Raw genomic sequence first — 21,583 nt, forward strand, 5'->3', positions numbered from 1 at the left:
CTCCAGAAGTGTGTGTACCAATATGGAGGTAACTAATTTTGTTCGTCTACTTTACATCAAGTTGTGTAAAGGGACTGAAACCTATGAGCAGGGGGTATATTCACTTGGTTAACACAGACAGTCCCCGAACTCGTAATAGAACTAAAATAAGGAAAATCGGAATAAAATTATGCTCTAACTCCAACCTGGTACACACTACAGCAGTACCCTTGGCTCTTGTATATTGGGATTTGTGTCAGCTACTGTGTAATAATTACAAAATAAATCAAATCCTCGCTAATTTGTCACACTATTTCTGATAAATTGTTCAGTCACAATCCAAGACAATAATGAAACATGTCAAGTAATATGACACGTATAACAAAGCACGATTTATGACGTCATAGACATGTTTCTCGAAGTCATGCAACGTTTTCAAATTGATTTACCAGGTTTTTATACGAATGATTAAAATTATTGCCTGTGAGGTTCCCCCTCGCTTTCTACTTGCATGCGAGCAGACATTCGGCTTTTGAAAACGCGAGTATTAGTTAAGAAGGTTGCGACTCATGACCAATAAACTCTAAAAATAGTTTCAATAATGCTGATGAATTGAGTTGACTTAAAATATTTAATATGAGGAAGGAGTATGTACACGGAACCTAACAGTACCACAGATCTTCGATTTGTCTGATGGAAGCACGCAGGCTATTAAATATAAAGTCCATGCTTCCGAAAACAAATGACTGGCTAACTAATCCCATACCGGCATAGACTGGTAACCGGACAAGATGCCATTGTTCGACATATGATACACCGTATTATCGGCTTTCCGCTCCCCTGGGATAAACAAGTAAATCCTATCCTATCGATGAGTAGTTAAATAAATCCGCATGAGGGGTTGGACCCTGCAATATTTATAACAGTGCCCAACCTTTACCGAGGATTTGAGTTGCATAAAAGCGAGGACGACGCTAGCAGACACAGGAAGAATATTTCATAAATGATTTTTAAAGTTGACAAAGCAGTCATTACGTGTTAATTTTCGATGCAACCACTCATGGTCATGTGCTAATGAAAGCCTACGAAACGAAAATATGCGTATCGGTAATTGTCCCTAACCGTTTATGCATATCCGTCTCCGGTTGAATTCTAGGTACTCTTTCAATCGAATTTCCGTTACTCCAACACGGAACTACCGTACAGTCATGTCATCTACCAGTTATTAACATAGGAACGGAACGTATCTAACTTGCAAGCGGTAGATGCTAGACTTAAGGATATGAGTGCCAAGTTGAGAAAATTCAGTTGGTTTTAGCACGGTCATCACTCATCAGTCCAGTAGACACAGTAAACAACGCAAGAGCGTTTACGAGCAATATTAAGGTAATATTAATCTATTAAATCAGTCTCCTTATATTGTTTATTGCCGTCGCAAAACGGTGCATGTGCTGAACAACAAACAACAACACGCGTTGCAAATCCCACAAACTCGCTTGTGCCGTCATAAACTTCAAACAATCTAATTATTGTGACGACATAAGCCTTTACCCGTGAAAAGAAAGTAATTAAAACATTTAATATTTTCAAACGTTAGCTTTAGTAAGCACATTTAGCAATAAACATCAAAAAGAAGCTAATATGGCCAATTTGTATTGATCGACTTCTAAAAACATCACAAGTTTCGGACCTCTTTGACTTTGCCGTAATCTGTTTTGGAGAATGTTGATGCAGTGCTTGTATTTCCTTATTAAAGGAATCAAACTAGGCTGAATAATAATCCCCAACGTTTGTTGTTTATCTTCAAGCTGCTGTGAGAAATGTTTACGAAACGGCGAGGCAGCAGAGTCGGCGAAATCATTAATTCTGAGGAATTATTTCGCAAATACAGAGATTATGCCCGCCAGACGTTTTATTATTCCGTGAAAAATTGTCTCCCACTCTTAATTCGACGTCATAATCGCTTCTCTCTTTTATTATATTTTCCTCTCCCGCGTAGATTCGAAAATCGATGCTGCCGTTCTCTCACTCTGCTCGTTCTCTTTTATTCTCTTTATTAAGAGCATTATTCGCAAGAATTGACGCAATGGAAAATTACATCTAGTATATAATTCAGACGTGTCTGATACGGGGCAGTCATTAGTGCTTGACAGCGTGGCCGTTCGGTGGTGTGTGTTCGTGTTTGGTATTTCTGATATCACAAATGGTATCTTCTTCATTCTAAAAGGATGTCAGCTGTTTGAAACCGTTATGAGTGGTGGTTTCTAGTCACTTGGAAGAACGCATAGACCGCTGTTTTGGAGATATTTAGCATGTTTTGTTGTATCTTTGCGATGCTTAACTTATTAGACTGGAAATTCTAGTTACTAGGTTATTTGGTATAAGCAAGTGAATCGACGAGGGTCACAATGCTGTACAGTACTATTCCTCAATCTGGAGCGTAATATAATGAAGCCATCGGCACACGGATTTCAAACGGCTGCGCAAGGGACTTTTAAGCTTGCGAGCTATAGTAGACTACGTACCTACTACATAAATTAACTAAAAAAATCACCTTCGTGTTGTACCGAAGCCATGTAATGGGAAAGTTTGAAATGTAACTTATCGGGTTTTCATGGAACAATATATAACTGACGCTATCTAACTTCTAAAATGTTTCGAATTAATTTGCTGAATTACTATACTAAGCTATGGTGAACAATTCTCTTATAGAGAGTATCATTCTAACATGGAATTAAAATTTCAAATTGCTTATTTCAGCCGAAACCCATAATTTTCTTAAAACATCGGGCGTTCTTAAACTAAACGACGCGCTGTAAACCTAAACACCACTGCGTAATGGAAAATTACAGCGCTCAGCGGAAAACTTCAGCCGCACGACTGGCGAGGCGTTGTCGATGTGTTATGTTTACGTCTGCTCTAGAGCAAGCGTAGTAAAACCTCATGAATGGCGAGCTTGTGAATGAATAGTCTATCTCGACATATATTCAAGCCATTCGCGGCCTCTCGCGAACTTATAATCCGTTATCAGTGTCCTGACAGCGTTACAGTAGAGTTTAATTTCGGTTGCCCAATAAAGACTGAATTGGCAACGGTCTTACGATTATGTTGAATTCTATTATTGTACAAGCTGTGGGCAGGTACTGCGTTACACCCAGCACTCTTAACAAGCTCTGGCCACTCATGTTGGCGGCATTTGCTGGAGGCACGGCTTTGTTTTCGACGTGTCCCCGATAATTTCTAGTTCCTATGTTGGTTTCAAAGCGGTTTGTCGCGGCACATCTGTCGCATTTCAAATTTTCTCTGCCGTCCACAGTGAGCTAGTTTACCGCATATGTCCGTGAACGAAATAATAAGGTTATTGGATGATTACCGGGTTGTAATAAAACTAATTGACCGTTTATAATTTCCCCCTGGGTGGTAATTAAACAGGCATGTGTGTTCCGCAAACGGCCAGTCGACTGTTTAGCGGACGCGACGTCACCATTTCCGCAATTGTGGTAGAGCGTTGTTAACTCTTATATCATTTATTTTTACAGAACTCTTTGCTTATTTACGCATAATTTTAATAATAAATCATCGACAAAAGGTTCGAGAGCGTAGCTTTACTAAAAACACTATGGGTCAGAAAATATCTTCGAGCGATGGCAGATCACCACTGCGACAATTGGCATTTATTGAACCGATAATATCACGATCGGCATCCCGACATCATTCTAGTGGCGGCAGCCATGGTGGATCAACTGCACGATCAAATAGACGTTCAGATTCCGCACCAAAGCACAATGGCAGACGTCATAGTCATCGTGATCCTCACCGAAGAAACCATCATAGACATTGCAATGGAAATCATCTCTCTGCGTCTGGTGTAGAACCAGAATGTCCGCATAGGTAAGTGTATTAAAAACTTAAATTCTTTGGTATTCATTCTTGTATGTGTTATGTTTGCCTCGTTGTTTTAAATTGTCTACCCGGTGAAATAAATCAAAATGCGGCCGCATCCTTGCGCAATGGTTTCAGGCCATTTGTAATGGACCCGAATTAAATTGTTTCTCTTTTATCAGGTTAGACGTTCTTTTGGATATGCCACCTGCAAATAAAGAAGACCAGCTTAAAAATGGATGGAATTCGGAAGATAAAAGCATCAATGTATTCGTTAAAGACGACGATTTAACTATGCACAGGCACCCAGTTGCCCAATCTACAGATGGTGTTAGAGGCAAGATCGGGTTTTCCCGGGGACTTCATTGCTGGGAAGTTTCGTGGAACACGAGGCAACGTGGCACGCACGCTGTCGTTGGGGTCGCCACTGCTGATGCCCCTTTGACATGCGTAGGATATCGATCACTAATTGGATCTAACGAAAACTCCTGGGGTTGGGACTTAGGCCGCAACAAGTTATACCACGGCGGCAAACACCACCGGGACGAAAAAGCTGGCGGCAGCAAAGTTTATCCCACTTTCTTGGACGCTGACGAAAACTTCGTCGTTCCAGAGAAGATCCTTGTCGTTTTGGATATGGACGAAGGTACCTTAAGTTACGTCGCTGATGGACAATATCTTGGCATTGCTTTCTCTGGCTTGAAAGGCAAAACATTGTACCCTGTCATCAGTTGCGTATGGGGCCACTGTGAAGTCGGAATCAAATATATCAACAGCTTAGATCGTAAGTATTTTCTCTGTGATATTCCTGTTATTCCTAGTTTATAAAGTCATTAGTTTGAATTCGGTCGATTTTGGTCTTGATATTCCTTTGTATTATCTGAATGGAAATACTGACTCTATTTAAGTGCTGTTTTTAAAGACTAGTCGATCGAAAGTGAACCCGAATGCCTTCGATTGCCCTTCACTAAAACGCTGTTTCTTTTTCACAGCTGCACCATTGCCTCTTGCTGAACTCTGCAGAAGACGTGTGAGAATGTCTCTCGGTAAACCAAACCTTCATAAAGTTGACGATTTGCCTTTACCAAACGCCGTAAAGCGATACATCATGTACCGATAGTTCGTCGTGGGAATATTCATGCAAGTGTTCCGAAAACTTATGGTGCTGACAGTCCATGTATGCATCCACTGTTCAGTACTGTCGCCTTCGAAGGCGATGCACCATGCCATATTTGCACACAAGATTTTTCCGCGTTCCGGTATGCAGTGAGGGTCTGCGGTATTTGGCCTGCCCAGACGATTTTATTTTCAAAGATGGCGAGCCACGGGATAGGTTTTCCAGTGTAAATTTGGTTTTATTTATGCGATCCCTTCTGAGAGTAGTGCATGGGATTCACTGTTTTTAAAATGTATGTGCCTGTTTTCACCCCATGAAATTACTATTAAACTTCGGGCAGGTATTGCTTTTGTGCTCTGCCTTATGATTTTAGTGCAATATTTCTTGACGGTAAACCGTATTAAAATAAGCTTGCGTTAGACCAACTCACACCTAGGCTAATGTCTTTTGAGTGTTCAACTTTTTCTTATTTCTTTCCGTTGTTGCTATTCCTATTTAACCGTTTTATTTACGAAACTATTTGCCATTAAATTATGAATTAAGTTACTCATTGGTTACAGTTTGTAATGTCTGATTTAGGTTCAGAGTAACTATAGGTCGACGGGTTTAGGTTAGGGTTCACAGCAAGTAAGGGTCGACTGGGTTTAAGGAGTCGTTGTTCAAAGTCTGGCTTGGTGGTTGAGAATGGTCTGGGAGACCAATCAATACGCCGTGCTGGCCGACAGATGCTGTATCTGAGCTTCGGCAGTTTTTCTGGGGGTTTTATCGCAATCCAGTCATTGAGTGTAACTGACTCATGTCACCGGTGACATTCGTCACGTATGGTTCAACCTCGGCCAACCAGTGGGTGTTTTTGCCAGGTTGAAGACCAGAATGATTCGGGGTTTCTAAGCGTGCTGCATTTGAACTTGGGCTTCCTTTCTGGAATATTTCGCCAGTCTGTCATTTGGTTGAACTGTCTGGCAACCGGTGATAATTGTCACGTCCAGTCTAATCAGCTGACCGCGGACTGGCCAGCAGATCTGTAGTACGCACGTGTGTATGTTTACTTTGGCGAACGTGGGGAAAGTAATGGCGTCCATGTTCTGGTAGTAAAATCACATCTTAGCTTAGAAGGGAGTGGAATAGACAGAATATTCCTTTCCCATTTCAGATAGTCATTGTTCTGTCAATTTCCTTGGGAATAGTATGAAATGTAACGATGGTATGTATATACGCCTTTCGGACTATTCCTTGTGCGAACAGATTCATGTGAGTTGCATATGTATATTCATGCCTGCTTGAAACGATTGCCACCTACGTGTCATAAGTATGCTTACACGGGGACGTGACTCATAATGACTGTTTAAAAGCAGTCGTTCGAGAAAACTGACGGCAACAGAAAACCGACATGGCACGAGTTTTAACATTTCATTTTGGTCATATGACGCCATAGAATGTAACTGTTTGCTCTGGATTGTGCTTGTCCTTTCGCGCCAAACGATATTTACTGTAACCCAAATCTGCATGGTGTTCATAAAGTCCCGTTATATTTCCAATTTTTCTATGAAAAAACTTTTTCAGTATATCTAGGTTCGTTTCATTTAAATTTTTACTTAATTCAATTTACCTATGGGAGCCAACAAACTAAATATATGGTAACGATAAATTAATTTCGCGATTTTGAAAAAAATTCAAGACTTTATGAACACTGTATAATGCGATCGAATACGTTGGATATTAATATCTGACTTCCGGATAATACTGTTGCTATTTTTATTTTTGAAAGAGTAAATTCCGTGCTATTCGTGGCTTTCATTAAACTGCTGATAGGGACGTCAGCGAAGTGAAACCCCTGAGCCAATCGTGCGTATTCACGCAAAACGTGATAGTGATTGTGATTCATAAAGAAAATGATGTCATAGGCGCATTTTAATTAACTATCTATCTTCAGCTGAAACGGCGCGTCTGATTGCTTACGTGATATGGGAATATCCTCATAGATAGCGTTAATAGACCAGCCGACGTATTCGATGACCTTAATCTAGACTAGATTATTATTATCTTAATTTCGAGATCTTTCTTTAAATCAAGGTTTTAGTATTTAAGTTTACACTGCAGCAAATGAAAGACTGTACCTTGCTTCCGTAGCCTACGTCACCGCGCAAGCGAAAATAGGAAATCAGGGACGTTCACTTGGAAATTCCCAGTCGCAAATTTGTTTAATTTCTAAATAAAGAACAGGAATTTTCATAAATGAATGGGTAAAATTGTTTTGAATATAAGTGTCAAACCGAAACTGCTGTTGAATCAAACTCATGTTCCATATTATATGACGGAAATTATACCGGTACACCCACATGCATGTGTTTTGATCGTTGCTTTGTTCATCAGACAATGCCATCGAAACGTGCATGAGTCAAGCTATTGTTAGCTTGGCTAACGATATAAAGTTCTGCCTCCCAAGGAATTGAAGTCTATGCAATGGTAACTTATAGATATATACAATGCCATCGGGGGTTTCATGAGCTACATTCATTCAGTAATCTGTAATTTGTTCTATGGCCAAACGGGAAATAAGACAAGACAGATATATCAGAGGGTGCTCATTAGGTAAAATAGCTTTAATGCGCTTAGCGCAACTAATGTTGGGCATATTAATGGGTATTGAATGGAGAGAAAAAAACACCGATTAAAATAAAACAAACCTTGTTAAGATATATTGTAACTGGCTTCATAATAAAATTGGAAATGTAGCATGACGTTATGAACACACTGTATATTCGGCGAGATAAAATCCCATTTTCAATAAAAATGTGAACCGTGGGAAAACAGAATCTGTTACCGGTCAATGACATCGATCAGCCGAAACTTAAATTAAAAAAGTTAGGTTACTTTTTTATATATTGTTTCACTTGGTCTCCACTTTGAACTATTTCACCAAAACGATACGAAAACCCTATTTGGCGAAATGTTGTATTCCATCGCTAAAAACGAAGGTAAAAAGTGAAATATCAAGCTACCCGTCAGTAATTTGCTTATCACCAAATAGAAAATAGCAACGCATATATAAAGTCCCTTATCGAAAAATACCATATTGCAAACAAACAAAAAACACATTTTCACTGCAAGAAGGGAAGCCGTAGCAGCCAAAACTCATTAGTTTTGTGATTTTGATATATATTGTTGTTTTAAAGTAGTTAATATTTACCTTGTCCTATAGCACTGAAAGGGTTAACATAAAAAAAAGACTTGATGAAATATTGTCTGTGTTACGCACATCGCCAAAAACGAAGACAAAAAGTGAATTTTGTTGAAAATCCGATTACTCCGACCCAAAGTCTTGTGTCACCTGGTTCCGATTATATGCTCATAATCTATTTAATTAAATGTCGCCCTTTACACACTTTGCCATGTTAATTTTTGCGAAGGCCGTGAGGAAATAAGCCACCCATTTGAAAAATCTCTTGCGAGGTTTTAGGGCGCATTCGTTCAACCAAAAAATTCACTGCGATCTATCAAGCGTGAATTGAAAGGTTTATAAATACCGTTCATTTCCAACACACCAGACATGGGTAGCGGATAAGGAGGCAGAATAATCCAATCGCTATACTCGATCGCATAGAAAAGTACTTTTATTACTATAACACTGTCTTCATTTAAACGTAAATTTTGATCGATACTGAATAATTCGAAATAGACGAATGAATAATTAATACCATTCAAAGTCTGGTTTCTAGAATTTTATTCTCGTCGATGGTTAAAGCTGCTACTTCATTAAAAAACGGGGATAAAGCCTTGTTTCGACTTTTACTTATAAAATTACGGAAGTTTATGGTACATCTCGATAATTTACAATTTACAGGTACAATGCCATTTTAAAAACTTGTTCATTTTCTTATTTTGACACTTGGCATAATTCAGCACTTGGATTTATTTTGGACAATTGGGGATGGCTCGAAATATTTATGCAATGTATCGTTATTTTTCTAATTACATGTAAGATTACCCTTCAAAAATTTGAGTGTTTTTTATTTGAGCTATTGGCAAAATTTAGGGTACTGCCGTAGTATGTGTACCAGAACTCCCGTAGTATGTCTACCAGGTTAGGGTTAGGACATAATTTGATTCCGAGTTTTCTTATTTCAGTTCTGTTACGAGTTCGGGGAGTGTTTGTGTTAACCAAGTGAATATACCCCTTGCCCATAGGCTTCCGTCCCTTCACACAACTTGATGTAAAGTATACAAAAAAAATTAGTTACCTCCATATTGGTACACACTTGTGGAGTGCTAAATTTAGTGTTTATATTTGGTAAAACTTGCCACCATTATATTAAACCATTCTCAATGAAACAGGGTTAGTTTTATGTGTAAAGATGTTTCTTGTTGATAGCCCACACAATCGATAATAACAAATTAGTCATACGCTGCAGTATTTGCATTCGACGCTCGGTACTGTATAATTTATTGGTCTAAAGCAGCAAATTCGATATTCGACGCCGGGTGCTAAAATTACAATACAAGTTTCAATTTTTAAATTTTATGATTTTTGAGTTGAGATTAGACTGCTGATTGCTCTGATGCGGTTTAAATTAACGGTAGTGCGGTTTAGAATAATGCGCCAACTCTAACACGAATGTTTATACAAAATGAGACAACGATTTCTAGGCCAGAGATTTAAAAATTCAAAAATAAACAAAAGAAATTGTCGTTGGATATAATTTTTATCTTCCTTGCAAATCAGTCAGATCGCGGATGTTGTAACATGCCCGCGGCAACGACGTTAAGCCGCGAAAAGAGAAAAACCTTAATTAGTAATCTATAGAATGGCTGATTCCGCAATTATATATTATTCCACGAAGGAAGCGATAATTACCTATACATACGATCAATGCACTTGTCGGGCACACGTTTTTTAAGTAGCTCACCGGCATTGTAATTTCGTTCAATTAACTGCGAAAGAAGTTTGTAAATTTTACTTTGATTGTATAATCATTCAATATAGATATATTGTCGAAGAATCTACATCGACAGAAGTTTCAAATTAAAATCATACGTGTTTATCGTACTTGCAGATGTAACTAACTGGCATTGCGACATGATCAGATAAAAACTTCGCTTTGTGAGTTTATAATTCTGTCCAATAAAACATTTAAGTATTTAAAAACTTTATTTGGGGCTCCCGAAGTATGCGAACCAAGATGGCGGACATCGGAATGCAATATGTGTACTAGGTTAGGGTTAGGCCATAATTTTAGGTATAAATACTACGGGAGGCTCTTGGCTAGTCTTCGAACTGATAATAGGACTAAAATAAGGAAAATTGGAAAAAAATTATCGCCTAACCCTAACCTGTTACCCATGTTACGTTCCGATGTCCGCCATCTTGGTTCGCATACTTCGGGAGCACCTATTTTATACTATACAGGGTGTGCATGAAATCCCTTCACAATTTCAATTTTGATATAAAGTCAGTTCTAAATATATCTTAACCAGGGTATGTTGTTTTTCAATCATAATTGTTAAACTATTTTTACTTCATTCATTACATATGTGAGTGCCAAAACAATATATATATGGTATCGATAAATTCCCTTTGCAATTTAAAAAAAAATTCAGGACTTTATGGACAGCCTATATATTTGTTTTACACCAGTCATTGTATGTTAAGTTAATATTGTGATAATAGTTCTCTTGAATGCAATGTTACAATGGCCCAGCTAATCCTGTAAATGAACTAGATGTGTAGAACTAGGCGTTGTAGCAAACGGTTCTTATACTGGTTTGGGTCGGAGTTGGCCCGTACTTCGAACGCACGCTTCATTAATGGTCCCAACTTGGTCAAACTCCATTACAACTTTGCACTATAAGCACACGCATTTGAAACTTTTGTCTTAAATTCGCCGAACTCTTTTGACATGGCGTTTTATTGCGGTCCGCCCTTTCACGGCACTGATCCCGTAATTTACGGCGACAGGAAACCTGTGACGTCATATGTAAACAAAAACTAGTTTTCCTTGTCCCGCGCGTCTCTTGAAATAGGTCGTAAAGTCAGGTGATTTATACCATTACATGATAACAAATTTGGAGTAGTAATTACTTTACTTTTCTGTTAATTATCTTTACCGTGAGAAATAAACAAGCAGTAATTCGTCCGTAAACGGTGAATTTATAGAGACCGATGACTTCCGTCTTATTGCTGTTATTGCTATACCGTTAAAACACTACTCTGCTCCCAAGTCTTAATTTGTTAACTAGAATTACAGAAATAAGGCGAAATGATTTTGCAGTATATGGAAACGGTACACCGGAAAGCATTAAATGATGGTTCGGAATAAGGACACAACTCAAGTTTCTGATATCATTTACGGTCACGATACAAGAAATCTAATGCCTCTCCGCTACATATGGAAATGGTACATCTGAAAGTTTTAAAATAATGGTTGGGAATAGGAATTGATATATGATCCCAATCAGGATTTCAGTGGCTTTTTGTTTTCACAGGGCTATAAAGAAATTTGAAATCCATTAGTGTACATTCGAAACGATATAGACTTGGAGATTGGCGGGTCGAATAATGTGTAATTACTTGCTTATACAGTAAAAGGTTTCAAAGAGTCTTTGCAGCAATGTAATTCACTTTATTGACTTGCAACCTTGATAATAATTGATTTTTAAATTTTGTGGTGTGATTTCAGGGAAATCTAAATAAATTTGGTGCAGCTGCACTCCCATGTCACGTGAGACGTAACTATTTTCATATTCTCTAATCGTGTTATAGACGAATATTGAAGATTTCCGTCACAAGGAGTAATACATTAACAACGCAACGCCGAACCGGAATGGTTCCCAGACTTTTCAAAAATATCTCATCAACGCCGCGAAAGGTCAGTTATTTTTTGATTTTACCTGAATCGTCTGCGCTCCAGAAATGTGTGTACCAAATTTGAGGTAACTAATTTTGTTCGCCTACTTCACATGAAGTTGTGTAAATGGATGGAAGCCTATATGGGCAGGAGGTATATTCGCTTGGCTAATACAGACAGGTCCCGAACTCGTAATAGAACTAAAATAAGGAAATCGGAATAAAATTATGCCCAACCTGGTACACACACTACGGGAGTACCGAATCAATACGTGGCAAATTATGTTCGTTAATGGTTAGGTTGGGTATAATACCATTTATATAATCTTCGATAGTAGCCAACAGCGGCTGTCTGGCCACCCTTTATGTGAAATTTCTCACAATTGTAACGTAGATAGCGGGAATAATTCGGGACCCCAATTTTGTCACGGTGACGAAGTGAACTGTAAACTGTCAAGGGCATGAATCTGAAATCTGTATATCATACTGCCAACATAAAATTATACCATTGCGCTTGTCACGTAGACTCCGAGTAAATATTGCTATAAGAAAACACCGGACGATGAACAAAATATTTATTGATACTTTCACGTTGAAAAATGTTGTTTACGCATCAATTTCGTAGCATTACGATGACGAGACGGTCGTAACCGGTACTACTCTTCCGTATATACCGACATTACCACATACAATTGTGAAGAACCCGTTCTTCCACAAAGTACGGCAATGTTTTTTTTTTTGGTGAGCACAGATCGTAAAAAAACACCTTTAATAGGTAGGGGTAGATACACGACCCCAATCGCCATTCAAAAAGCCTCCGACCCAACGTAACGCCGAACATGTTCTAGGAATGACATAGGAAAACTATGTCCCGCGGGCCCAATCCTACCCGTCAGGTTATTCAATCTGGCCCGCCTGATGCTGCCACAACCAACGTTTCAGCTAAAACTAGCTCACACTTACATGGACCGCCAGTCTAGGTGGGCTAAAAAGCTTACGTACCCCTGTCCTAGGACTAGGTAATAATATGTGACATAAATACGGAATGCTTTTTGCAAGAATATGTGGTATTTTTTCAACGGTATCTTTGATAAAACGATGAATAACTTGAATTGATCTCTGCTGACATGACTTTGAGATGTTTCTAACCTGTGACAGGTTAGTTAAAGATAGTAAACGTGTTTAGCATTGGCAATTGCACTAATGAAATCATGTAATTTACGCTTTCAGATAGTCCCTCTCAAACCATGCGCCACAGAGGAAAGTTTAGATCCACATAAAGAGGGCGATACTGAAATCTAGACAAAAATGGCATCATAATATCATACAATTCTCAATATGGGGATGTGACACAAATCTCTTCGTGCCATCTTATGTGTGTATTATACTAGAAAAACTATTCTTTGCGAAGGGGGATTGTTGCATGGCCTGTAATCGCCATTTGAATGGCCTTCTCCGAAAATGAATTTTGCACAACAATTCGCAGAATGGCTATAAGGAAACAGCATGCATTTATGCAGTATTATTTTACACATTATACCAATACATAATGTACTGTATAATATGTATTGTTTCGCACAATGCGCCTTTATATTTATTCTCTTTGACTTTTGAGAAAATTATATTTTTCCAAAAATATATCTTTGTGTAAACACAATACAAAAGATATCATTATGCCATGTCGTATTATTATTTCATCATAACGCATTGATATTAAACTTCACTTAATCTTTGTACTACGTCATAGAATGAAAAGGAAAGTAAAATAAACACACGACGATAACCATCTAAAGATCCACCTCAAATCCGATAAAAATAACAATTCTATATAAAAGCAAAACCTAATTGAATTGCTTACTCACGAGGATGGCCCAGACATCGACCATTCGCTCGTTAAATTAATTTCCGACTTGGAAATTTACGACCTCGTCTGACCGAGGAAGCCGCGACGCATTTCAGGTCTAGTAACATCTCAAGGGCCACTCACGTATTAAAATCGCCGCACCAGAAGTGTGTGTACCAATATGGAGGTAAATAATTTTGTTCGCCTACTTTACATCAAGTTGTGTAAAGGGACGTAAGCCTATTGGCAAGAGGGGTATTCACTTGGCCAACCTGGACAGTCCCCGGACTCGTAATTGAACTAAAATAAGGAAAATCTGAATAAAATTATTGCCTAACCTGGTACACACACTACGGGAGTATCTTAAATTTTTCGAATCAGTTCCAAATGGAAATTCTTAAGCTTTGATTTCGGTTCCATTTAATATACTCAATCATTCATGTAAACTGACTCGTCATTGGAGATTATTGCGTATTAATTGTGCTGTATACGTATGGATTGTTACGTATGAAACCTATTTTGGACGTAACAAAGCACGTCATCATAATATATATTGTTAATCATTTAATATAATTGATCAATATGCCGATTGGTTTCTAAAGTATTGATCCGCAGCGGTGTCAACTGTCAGCATGATTGAGAATAATTAAATAACCTAATATTGAAATATTTCTTGTAACGTATTACATATAACTAGAAGCACTCGAAGCATTTTGAACACGTCACAATAATATTTATTGTTAATCAGTTAATATAATTGATCAATATGCTGATTGGTTTCTAAAGTATTGATCCGCAGCGGCGTCAGCTTGATTGAGATTAATTGAATAACTGAATATTGAAACATGTCTATGTCCCAGATGTGATCAGTCAAATACATAACACATTTTTATAAGTTACAAATAGTTTTAACACTAATAACAAAATATCTAACAGTCGCTAGATTTGGAAACACCCAGCTACGTATATAGTTCTTCCTTGCGGGACAGAGTGCAGTATATATACTGCTTTTTATTTTAGCTGCATATATACTGCACTCTGTCCCGCAAGGAAGATCTATACACGTGGTTAGTGGGGCATCAGTGGTCATTTCTTCCATAACTTTTTTCCACCTTTTATTTAGGGCTCAATCAATATCTTACTTGACCAAACTTGTATATTGAATATCTCTCCACGTACGAGTCTTTTGAGGCAAGCTTGTTATTTGTCTATCTGCTTATCGCGTGCTATTTTTTTTAGATCGATACGTTGTGTTACACTCCTTTATAACAAGGGTGTGCAACCCTAATACAGGAGGGCCAGATATAAATAACTGGGTGAAACCGCGGGCCACACCTTAATTCAACATAGGCTTTTTAGTAGTTGCAGATGATAAATTTTGGGCATTCTAACGTCATAAGCATAGATAATAATTGAACTCAGGTGTAGGCTTCGCAACGCAAAAGGATTGTAATTATACGGTGACCGTACATTTGAACCCATCTCTATATCCGCGGGTTCAATCAATATTCGGGTGCTAAAACCCATGGGTTAGGGTTAGTATGGGTACAAATATCCGTAAAACCCAAAAAAATCCATAGGTGCCATGGCATGCAGGTGCAATTGTCGTGGGTTCAAATGTAATGGAACCTAATTATACGCATGTGTCAGATTAAACTAAATTGAAAACTCGTTTCGCGGACCGCAGACGATTCAAAATTGGCACTTCTCGCACAAATTTTCCTTGTAGGTCGTATTTGGCCCCGTGGGCCACAGCACACCCCTGCTGTATAAGATTAAAACTGGCTCTTAGCTTTTGGGTTGAGGGCTCGAGATATCGCTTTGGACGAAATTGTACAACTTACTAATCTATTTCCTAAATCGCGTAATCACGAGCATATCCATACGAACCAGTTCATTCATTGACACTGCAAATGTGATACGACCACTTATTGCATGTAAAAATGAGCGTGGTAATAATATTCTATTTCTCAATTTTGTTATATTCCTGGATAAGAACCGAGCGATGACACTCAAGGGGAAACTTTGAATTGAAACTCCCCATTTTAGGCCAGGAAGGTTAATTTCAAGGCGGACATTTAAAACCTATTTAATTCTTCCAGACAGTCTAATATTTACATTAAAGGATAATGCTTTCGTTTTTACAGACAATACTTTTGTTTTATGTCTATTCATGTGAAATCATCCTACTCAAAATTAAAACCACATTCGGCTCTTATCTTCTTTTACTTGACATTTTCTCCTTCAGAAAACGGATATACGTGCGCCATTACCGAATGCTATATAATACTTTTTACAAGTATGATAGTCTGACTCAGTGTCAATTATGACGAGGCGGTTACACACCTTGGTATAATATACTAACATCAGTTCAGTTTTGCTTCGCTTGCCAAACACTCAAAAGTACAAAGCTTACGCTTTATTTCATCCAATTTATATTCTAATTTCTCTAGTTTTATGTGAATTGAAACATCCGCTCGTCTAGAGCCTCATTTAGAGAGAAGATTTAGTACACTCAGTGAGAATAGAGCATATAATGAAGTGTCATCGGAGTCTGTGTCAGTTAGACATGTGGAAGATACGCTTGTATATGACTCCATTTTCTCTTGATACTAAATAGAGCCGTGTGGTTACTAACATACGAAGACACAAACGAATTCAACCATTTGCGTGGCGTTTATATCAATACCAAATCACAATTTTATCTATTTTCCAACACTTCATTCAGTAAAAAGATTCATTTAATATATATTTATGCCCCTAAATGAAAGTTTATTTCCATCTAAATAAGAAAAAAATGAGTATTTGCGGGAAGCAATTTTTAAGACCCGATTTGAGTTGAGAAAATAGCCACAAAAACCCGCAACAAACTTATTATGTAAAATTTCTTTTAGTTTTACATTATTTTCTCGGTTCGATCTGGCTTATCAAACAAAATATCTCATGTCTTGTCTGTAATATCGTTATAAATTCCGCCTTTTAAAAACCGGTCAACCGCGACCGTCTCTTTCCTTCCTTTCGGAAATAACGGCTGAACCGATTTCCGCTTGTGAGGTCGCTTTTTGAGACATATTTGGCAACAATAGTAGTTCTTCTGACATATTAAAATGCGGTGAAATAAATATTGGTGAAAATTTGAAATAGTGGAAAAATAATTTTTATTAATGAAAATCGGGGATATTGAATTATTAGTTTTTTGGACAAAGTTGAATTGCAAAATCTAATACTTGAACTATTATTGATCAGGTTTATCCTGATCTAACTACTTATTCTTCTTTGCTTTTGCGCTAGCAGTAGTTCCCCAAATTTTTTCTACCGTGGACCACTTTTGTTTCTCAAAAAATCCTGTGAACCTGCCGATTAGATTTCTCATGCACGGGGAAAACTACCAGAAAAACATGTAATCCTTTTTGAATAAAATATACACTTTCACTATGATAATTAAAATTAGAATCGCCACTCAGTAGCAAGAACAGCATCATCATTTGTTGCTACTACAATCAAAGTTTAACTAGTTTATCAATAACTCTAGCAATTTTTAATATGTGGGGCACGCCCAAATACGTTTCTGTGGCCCAGAGGTGGGCCATTGAAAACCAGTGCGCTAATGGATCTGTGAACCGGTAATGTAATGATGCGATAGCAGAGTGAACATAATATACGCAATCGTTTTCCTTATCGTATTCTTAAATTTGAATGTTTGTCTGAAACAGGTCAAACTTTGATCAGTCGGAACGTTACAGAAATATATCTTATCCGCGGCACTTCGACTTCTTGCGCTTTTCTTTTTCCTATTAATAAATAATGAATTTACACGTACTAATACCACGAAATGCCAGTAAATTCCACGTTTTTTTACAGTGCAACATTCCATTTTTAGATACAAACGTAATTGGCGGTGAAGTGTTAGCGCTTCTCCACGTGAATCATCAACACAAGTAAATTAGTCAAAGTCCCAATTTGTCAAATGATTCAAAGTCGGGCTCAGTTTTCTGAAATAGAGCTAGGAAGATAGAGTCCCAGTGCTGGTGTTGACGCATAGATGACACTGTACGATAACCATAACTGGTTTATCGTGTCTCCCTATGCGCTGAAATACATTATTTTTTATTTTACGTCTCTGTTTGTGTACTTGTATTTTTAGTATGTGAAAAAATAAACGACTGACTTATGTTCTAATAAAGCGTTTTCACTCTGAACGAAACTGTGTACCAGCAGAAACTGGTCGTATTTGTCGAAAAATATAATTAAATATGACTCATTATTGCCAGAAAATACTGTGAAAATGAATCCCATGCTTGTCTTGGCGATTAGGTTTTTTACAAGGCGCGTCCCCACAGTCATCCCGAAGAAAGCTCTGTGCAAAAGCAGGTGTGTAAGGAGTTACTATTTTAAAAAAGACTTGAGAGTCCTTCTCGCATTGCCTACCCAATATGCTGCGCCTATGTGGTGTGACTCACTCCAGAGTGAAACGGTTTTTTAGATTGATAAACTGCGACCTGATTGCTCATAGATGTGTTTTTCATTGATTATCTGGCATTACATTTCTTCCAAACACGCGCTCATATTGACATCTTTTTATAATACGCGATTGGTATTGATAAATAATTTAAATATTTGGTTAAAACGTTACTTTTATTATATTTTTTATAGTCAGAATACAGTTATGTGATGATGGATAGATGACCTATTTCATATATTCACGGCCGACATTGCGTCCAAGTATCTTTCAGAATATTTTTGGGATATTTAACAAACTATACACCACAAATGCTCATTAAGGCCTTTTTCATTGATTTTCTGGCAGTAAAATTCTGTCTAAATAATTTAGGAATCTAAATATTTGAATCATTGAGTAATACGTAATCATTACTGATTTTGTTTCATTTGGTTGATTTCTGTGGCTATGGAAGCTAAAATACCAAACCGCGAGATCTTATCAGATCGTTTTGCAGACAGATTGGTGTCAATTTGATGTTGCAACCATCAACTTGTGGTCGAGTTGTTTAACTGGATAAAACCGGTCTAAACAAGCTATAACGATCAGATAACACAACCATAAAGCTCGACTCATATATGGTTCGCATATACGGGTCAGACCATTAATGCTCTTCAGCATAGCTTTTCACATTTTCGCTCCAAACATGGCTTACAGAGCCACCCCTACACATGCAAATAGCTATTGTTTTGACGCTTCAGAAGTATGTATACCAATATGGAGGTAACTAATTTTGTTCTCCTACTTTACATCAAGTTGTATAAAGGGGCTGAAACCCATGGGCAGAGGGAATATTCACTTGGCGAACACAGACAGTCCCCTAACTCGTAATAGAACTAAATCAATAAAATCGGAATAAAATTATGGCTAACCCTAACCTGGTACACATACTACGGGATTACCATTCAGGGGCGCATCCAGAAATTTTCAAAGGGGGGGGGGGTAAGATTTTTTTTGCCAAGTTGGATCGAAACAGCTAGCGGGTACGATCGAACGCTAGAATACGCGTGTTTTCTAGTAGTCTTGGGGGTATGAAAAGCATTTTAGGCTGCGAAAAATTCCTGTCTATGTCTGTCGGATGGTCGACCCGCAAAACCACCACCCCTGGCAGTGGCAGTTCACCCCTTTAGGTGAACAAAAAAAATTTCAAGTTCGACATATCGACAGTTCTAATTATCACATTATCGGTGAGGAATTAGGCATCAAATATCTACGAGGTCAAGTCGATTTTAATTCATCCTATACTGTAACCCTTATCACCACGCAACAACTGTGAGCATTCTAGGACTTTATGAAAGGTTTGGGAGTTATTTATTAGTAGTTTGAATCAGTTCAATAAATAGGAAATTTATTCGAAATGAAATATTTATTTAAAGTAGTCTAAAATCCTTTGAATTTTGATTTTAAGAGTGCTGACTATACATACGGAAGTCACATTTGTATATGGATTCACATATCTTGATAACAAGCCTTGTTGTAACAACTTATAAAGATAAGAGAGATTATATCTTCCATGCGATCAAAAACAGTCTGAAAGACTTGTCAAATATTGAGATAAGCGAATAATCATGGTTTGGCTCAGCTGGCATTTTATCTCGTCGCGATTGCAATCTGACATCAAACATTTTTTACTGTTAACTGTATAATGAAGTTTACACAGATTTTCTATTGTAATTATTCTTGAATAAAATAGATGTATCTGATACAGACTGAAAACAAAAAAGCGCAATATCTTAGTACTGCCACAGTTTTATGCGGTTCCAGTAACTTTTCCTCTTGTTGTGAAAAAGGCGTTTTTTTTTCAATGACTACTGGATCAATTGCTTAAAAATTTTTATTGGTTAAATATTGTATTTTTCGCTAGATGTTTTTCAGTTCAGCGGCAATCTGTATAACTAAAATAAATCCTAGATCTTTGATTTAAGATATATTTTCTAATACATTCCCACGCCATTTTAAAATTATAATCCTATTATAATGAGTATTCAACAATTACTAACTTGAACAATCTTATGAACTTGAGTGGATTTCATTCTAAGCTGTATTAATCTGCTTCGTGGCTGGTAAATCGTTTATCTAGTAAACATATTCTATTGATGGCCAAATAAACAAAGACTTCGTCAATATAAAAGTTATTTGGGTACTCCCGCAGTGTGTGTACCTGGTTAGGGTTAGGCCATAATTTTATTCTGATTTCCCTTGTTTTAGTTCTATTCTGAGATATGTGTTACCCAAGTGAATATACCCCCTGCCTATAGGCTTCAGTCCCTTCACACAACTTGATGTAAAGTAGGCGATTAAAATTAGTTACCTTCGTACTACTACGAGAGTATATATCAAATTGTGTGAAAATTCTAGTTATTGTAACTTAACGTAGCAATGTGAGTAAACAAATATCAAACAAACTGAAAAGTAATCGCACCGGATTGATGACGGGTTTCGGTGAATGTTATAGATACAGTCATGGATCTGATGATTTATATATTCATTGTCTGAGAAAACGTCATTTTCAACCCGACACCAAGCAGTTTTGTTTGTTCTCATCCGTATTCCACAGTGGATGACTTTGTAACAGGGTGATATTCTAGTATATATACGATTGTCGCAAAAATAGTTCCAGCGCAATTGGTACATTTCATATTGCTGATGGTGACCGTACATTTGATCCCATGTGTATATCCGCGGATTCAATCTATATGCGGTTGCTAAAACCCATGGGTTAGGGTTAGTATGAGTTCAAATATCCGTAAAACAAAAAAAATTTCCATAGGTGCAATAGTATGCAGGTGCAATTGTCGTGGGTTCAGATGTACGTCGTTCGAATGTACACGGGTTCAAATGTATTGGAACCATTGCTGATCCAGGGCATTGTTCAGAGTGGATGTATCAAGCACTCTATAGTAATAGCTTTGAATCGATAAACTTTCTATCAAAAGATTGAATTAGAATAAATTATAAAATTATTTTTACATTTTTTAAACATGCCTAACTGGTTCTCAGCAAAACACAAGAAACATTTTGACTTTGTTTTCTTGTTTTATGGTATTCAAAACAACGTTAAATAGTCTGGCATTACCAGGTATGTACGAGACGACCCTCGTAGTTTTCGTGAAGTATTTTCTGTGATTTATACTCAATTTATTTGCTTACTAACTTCACATTCTTACTTTGTTTTGCTGTTATCCTGCTCAATTTTGTGGTCAATTGGCACGTGACGTAGTCGGGTTTTGTGTCTTCACCTTGGCGTACTTAATCTACCAATAGAGCTCACGTGTGGGTCGTAAATCATTCATATAGTCTTCGCGTTGGTTATGTATTTGTCAGTTATCCTCCTTACCAGTGCTTTTCAACCTCTTTGATAAAAACGAAACATTTCAGAGATTCGATATTATTATCTGGAGTGTGGAAAATATAAATATA

General features: G+C 37.5%; 2 protein-coding genes across 2 annotated transcripts in view; both read left to right on the top strand.

Annotated features, from left to right (window-relative positions):
• LOC120343543 (uncharacterized) overlaps positions 1-21,583 on the top strand; it is a 218,506-nt gene that overhangs the window by 71,027 nt on the left and 125,896 nt on the right. The window lies entirely within an intron of this gene.
• Positions 3,501-5,524, top strand: LOC120343537 (SPRY domain-containing SOCS box protein 4-like). Its single transcript, XM_039412745.2, has 3 exons — positions 3,501-3,870; positions 4,044-4,645; positions 4,854-5,524. Exons 1-3 carry the CDS (start codon positions 3,599-3,601, stop codon positions 4,979-4,981), a joined length of 1,002 nt encoding a protein of 333 aa, XP_039268679.1. The 5' UTR covers positions 3,501-3,598; the 3' UTR covers positions 4,982-5,524.

The sequence above is a fragment of the Styela clava genome, chromosome 3, assembly GCF_964204865.1.
Source record: "Styela clava chromosome 3, kaStyClav1.hap1.2, whole genome shotgun sequence".
NCBI classification, from domain to species: Eukaryota; Metazoa; Chordata; class Ascidiacea; order Stolidobranchia; family Styelidae; genus Styela; species Styela clava.

Coding starts and splice junctions, on each gene's coding strand:
- LOC120343537 (XM_039412745.2), top strand. CDS start 3,599: ATGGGTCAGAAAATATCTTCGAGCGATGGCAGATCACCACTGCGACAA. Junction 3,871..4,043: donor GAACCAGAATGTCCGCATAG/GTAAGTGTATTA, acceptor CTCTTTTATCAG/GTTAGACGTTCTTTTGGATA. Junction 4,646..4,853: donor ATATATCAACAGCTTAGATC/GTAAGTATTTTC, acceptor TCTTTTTCACAG/CTGCACCATTGCCTCTTGCT.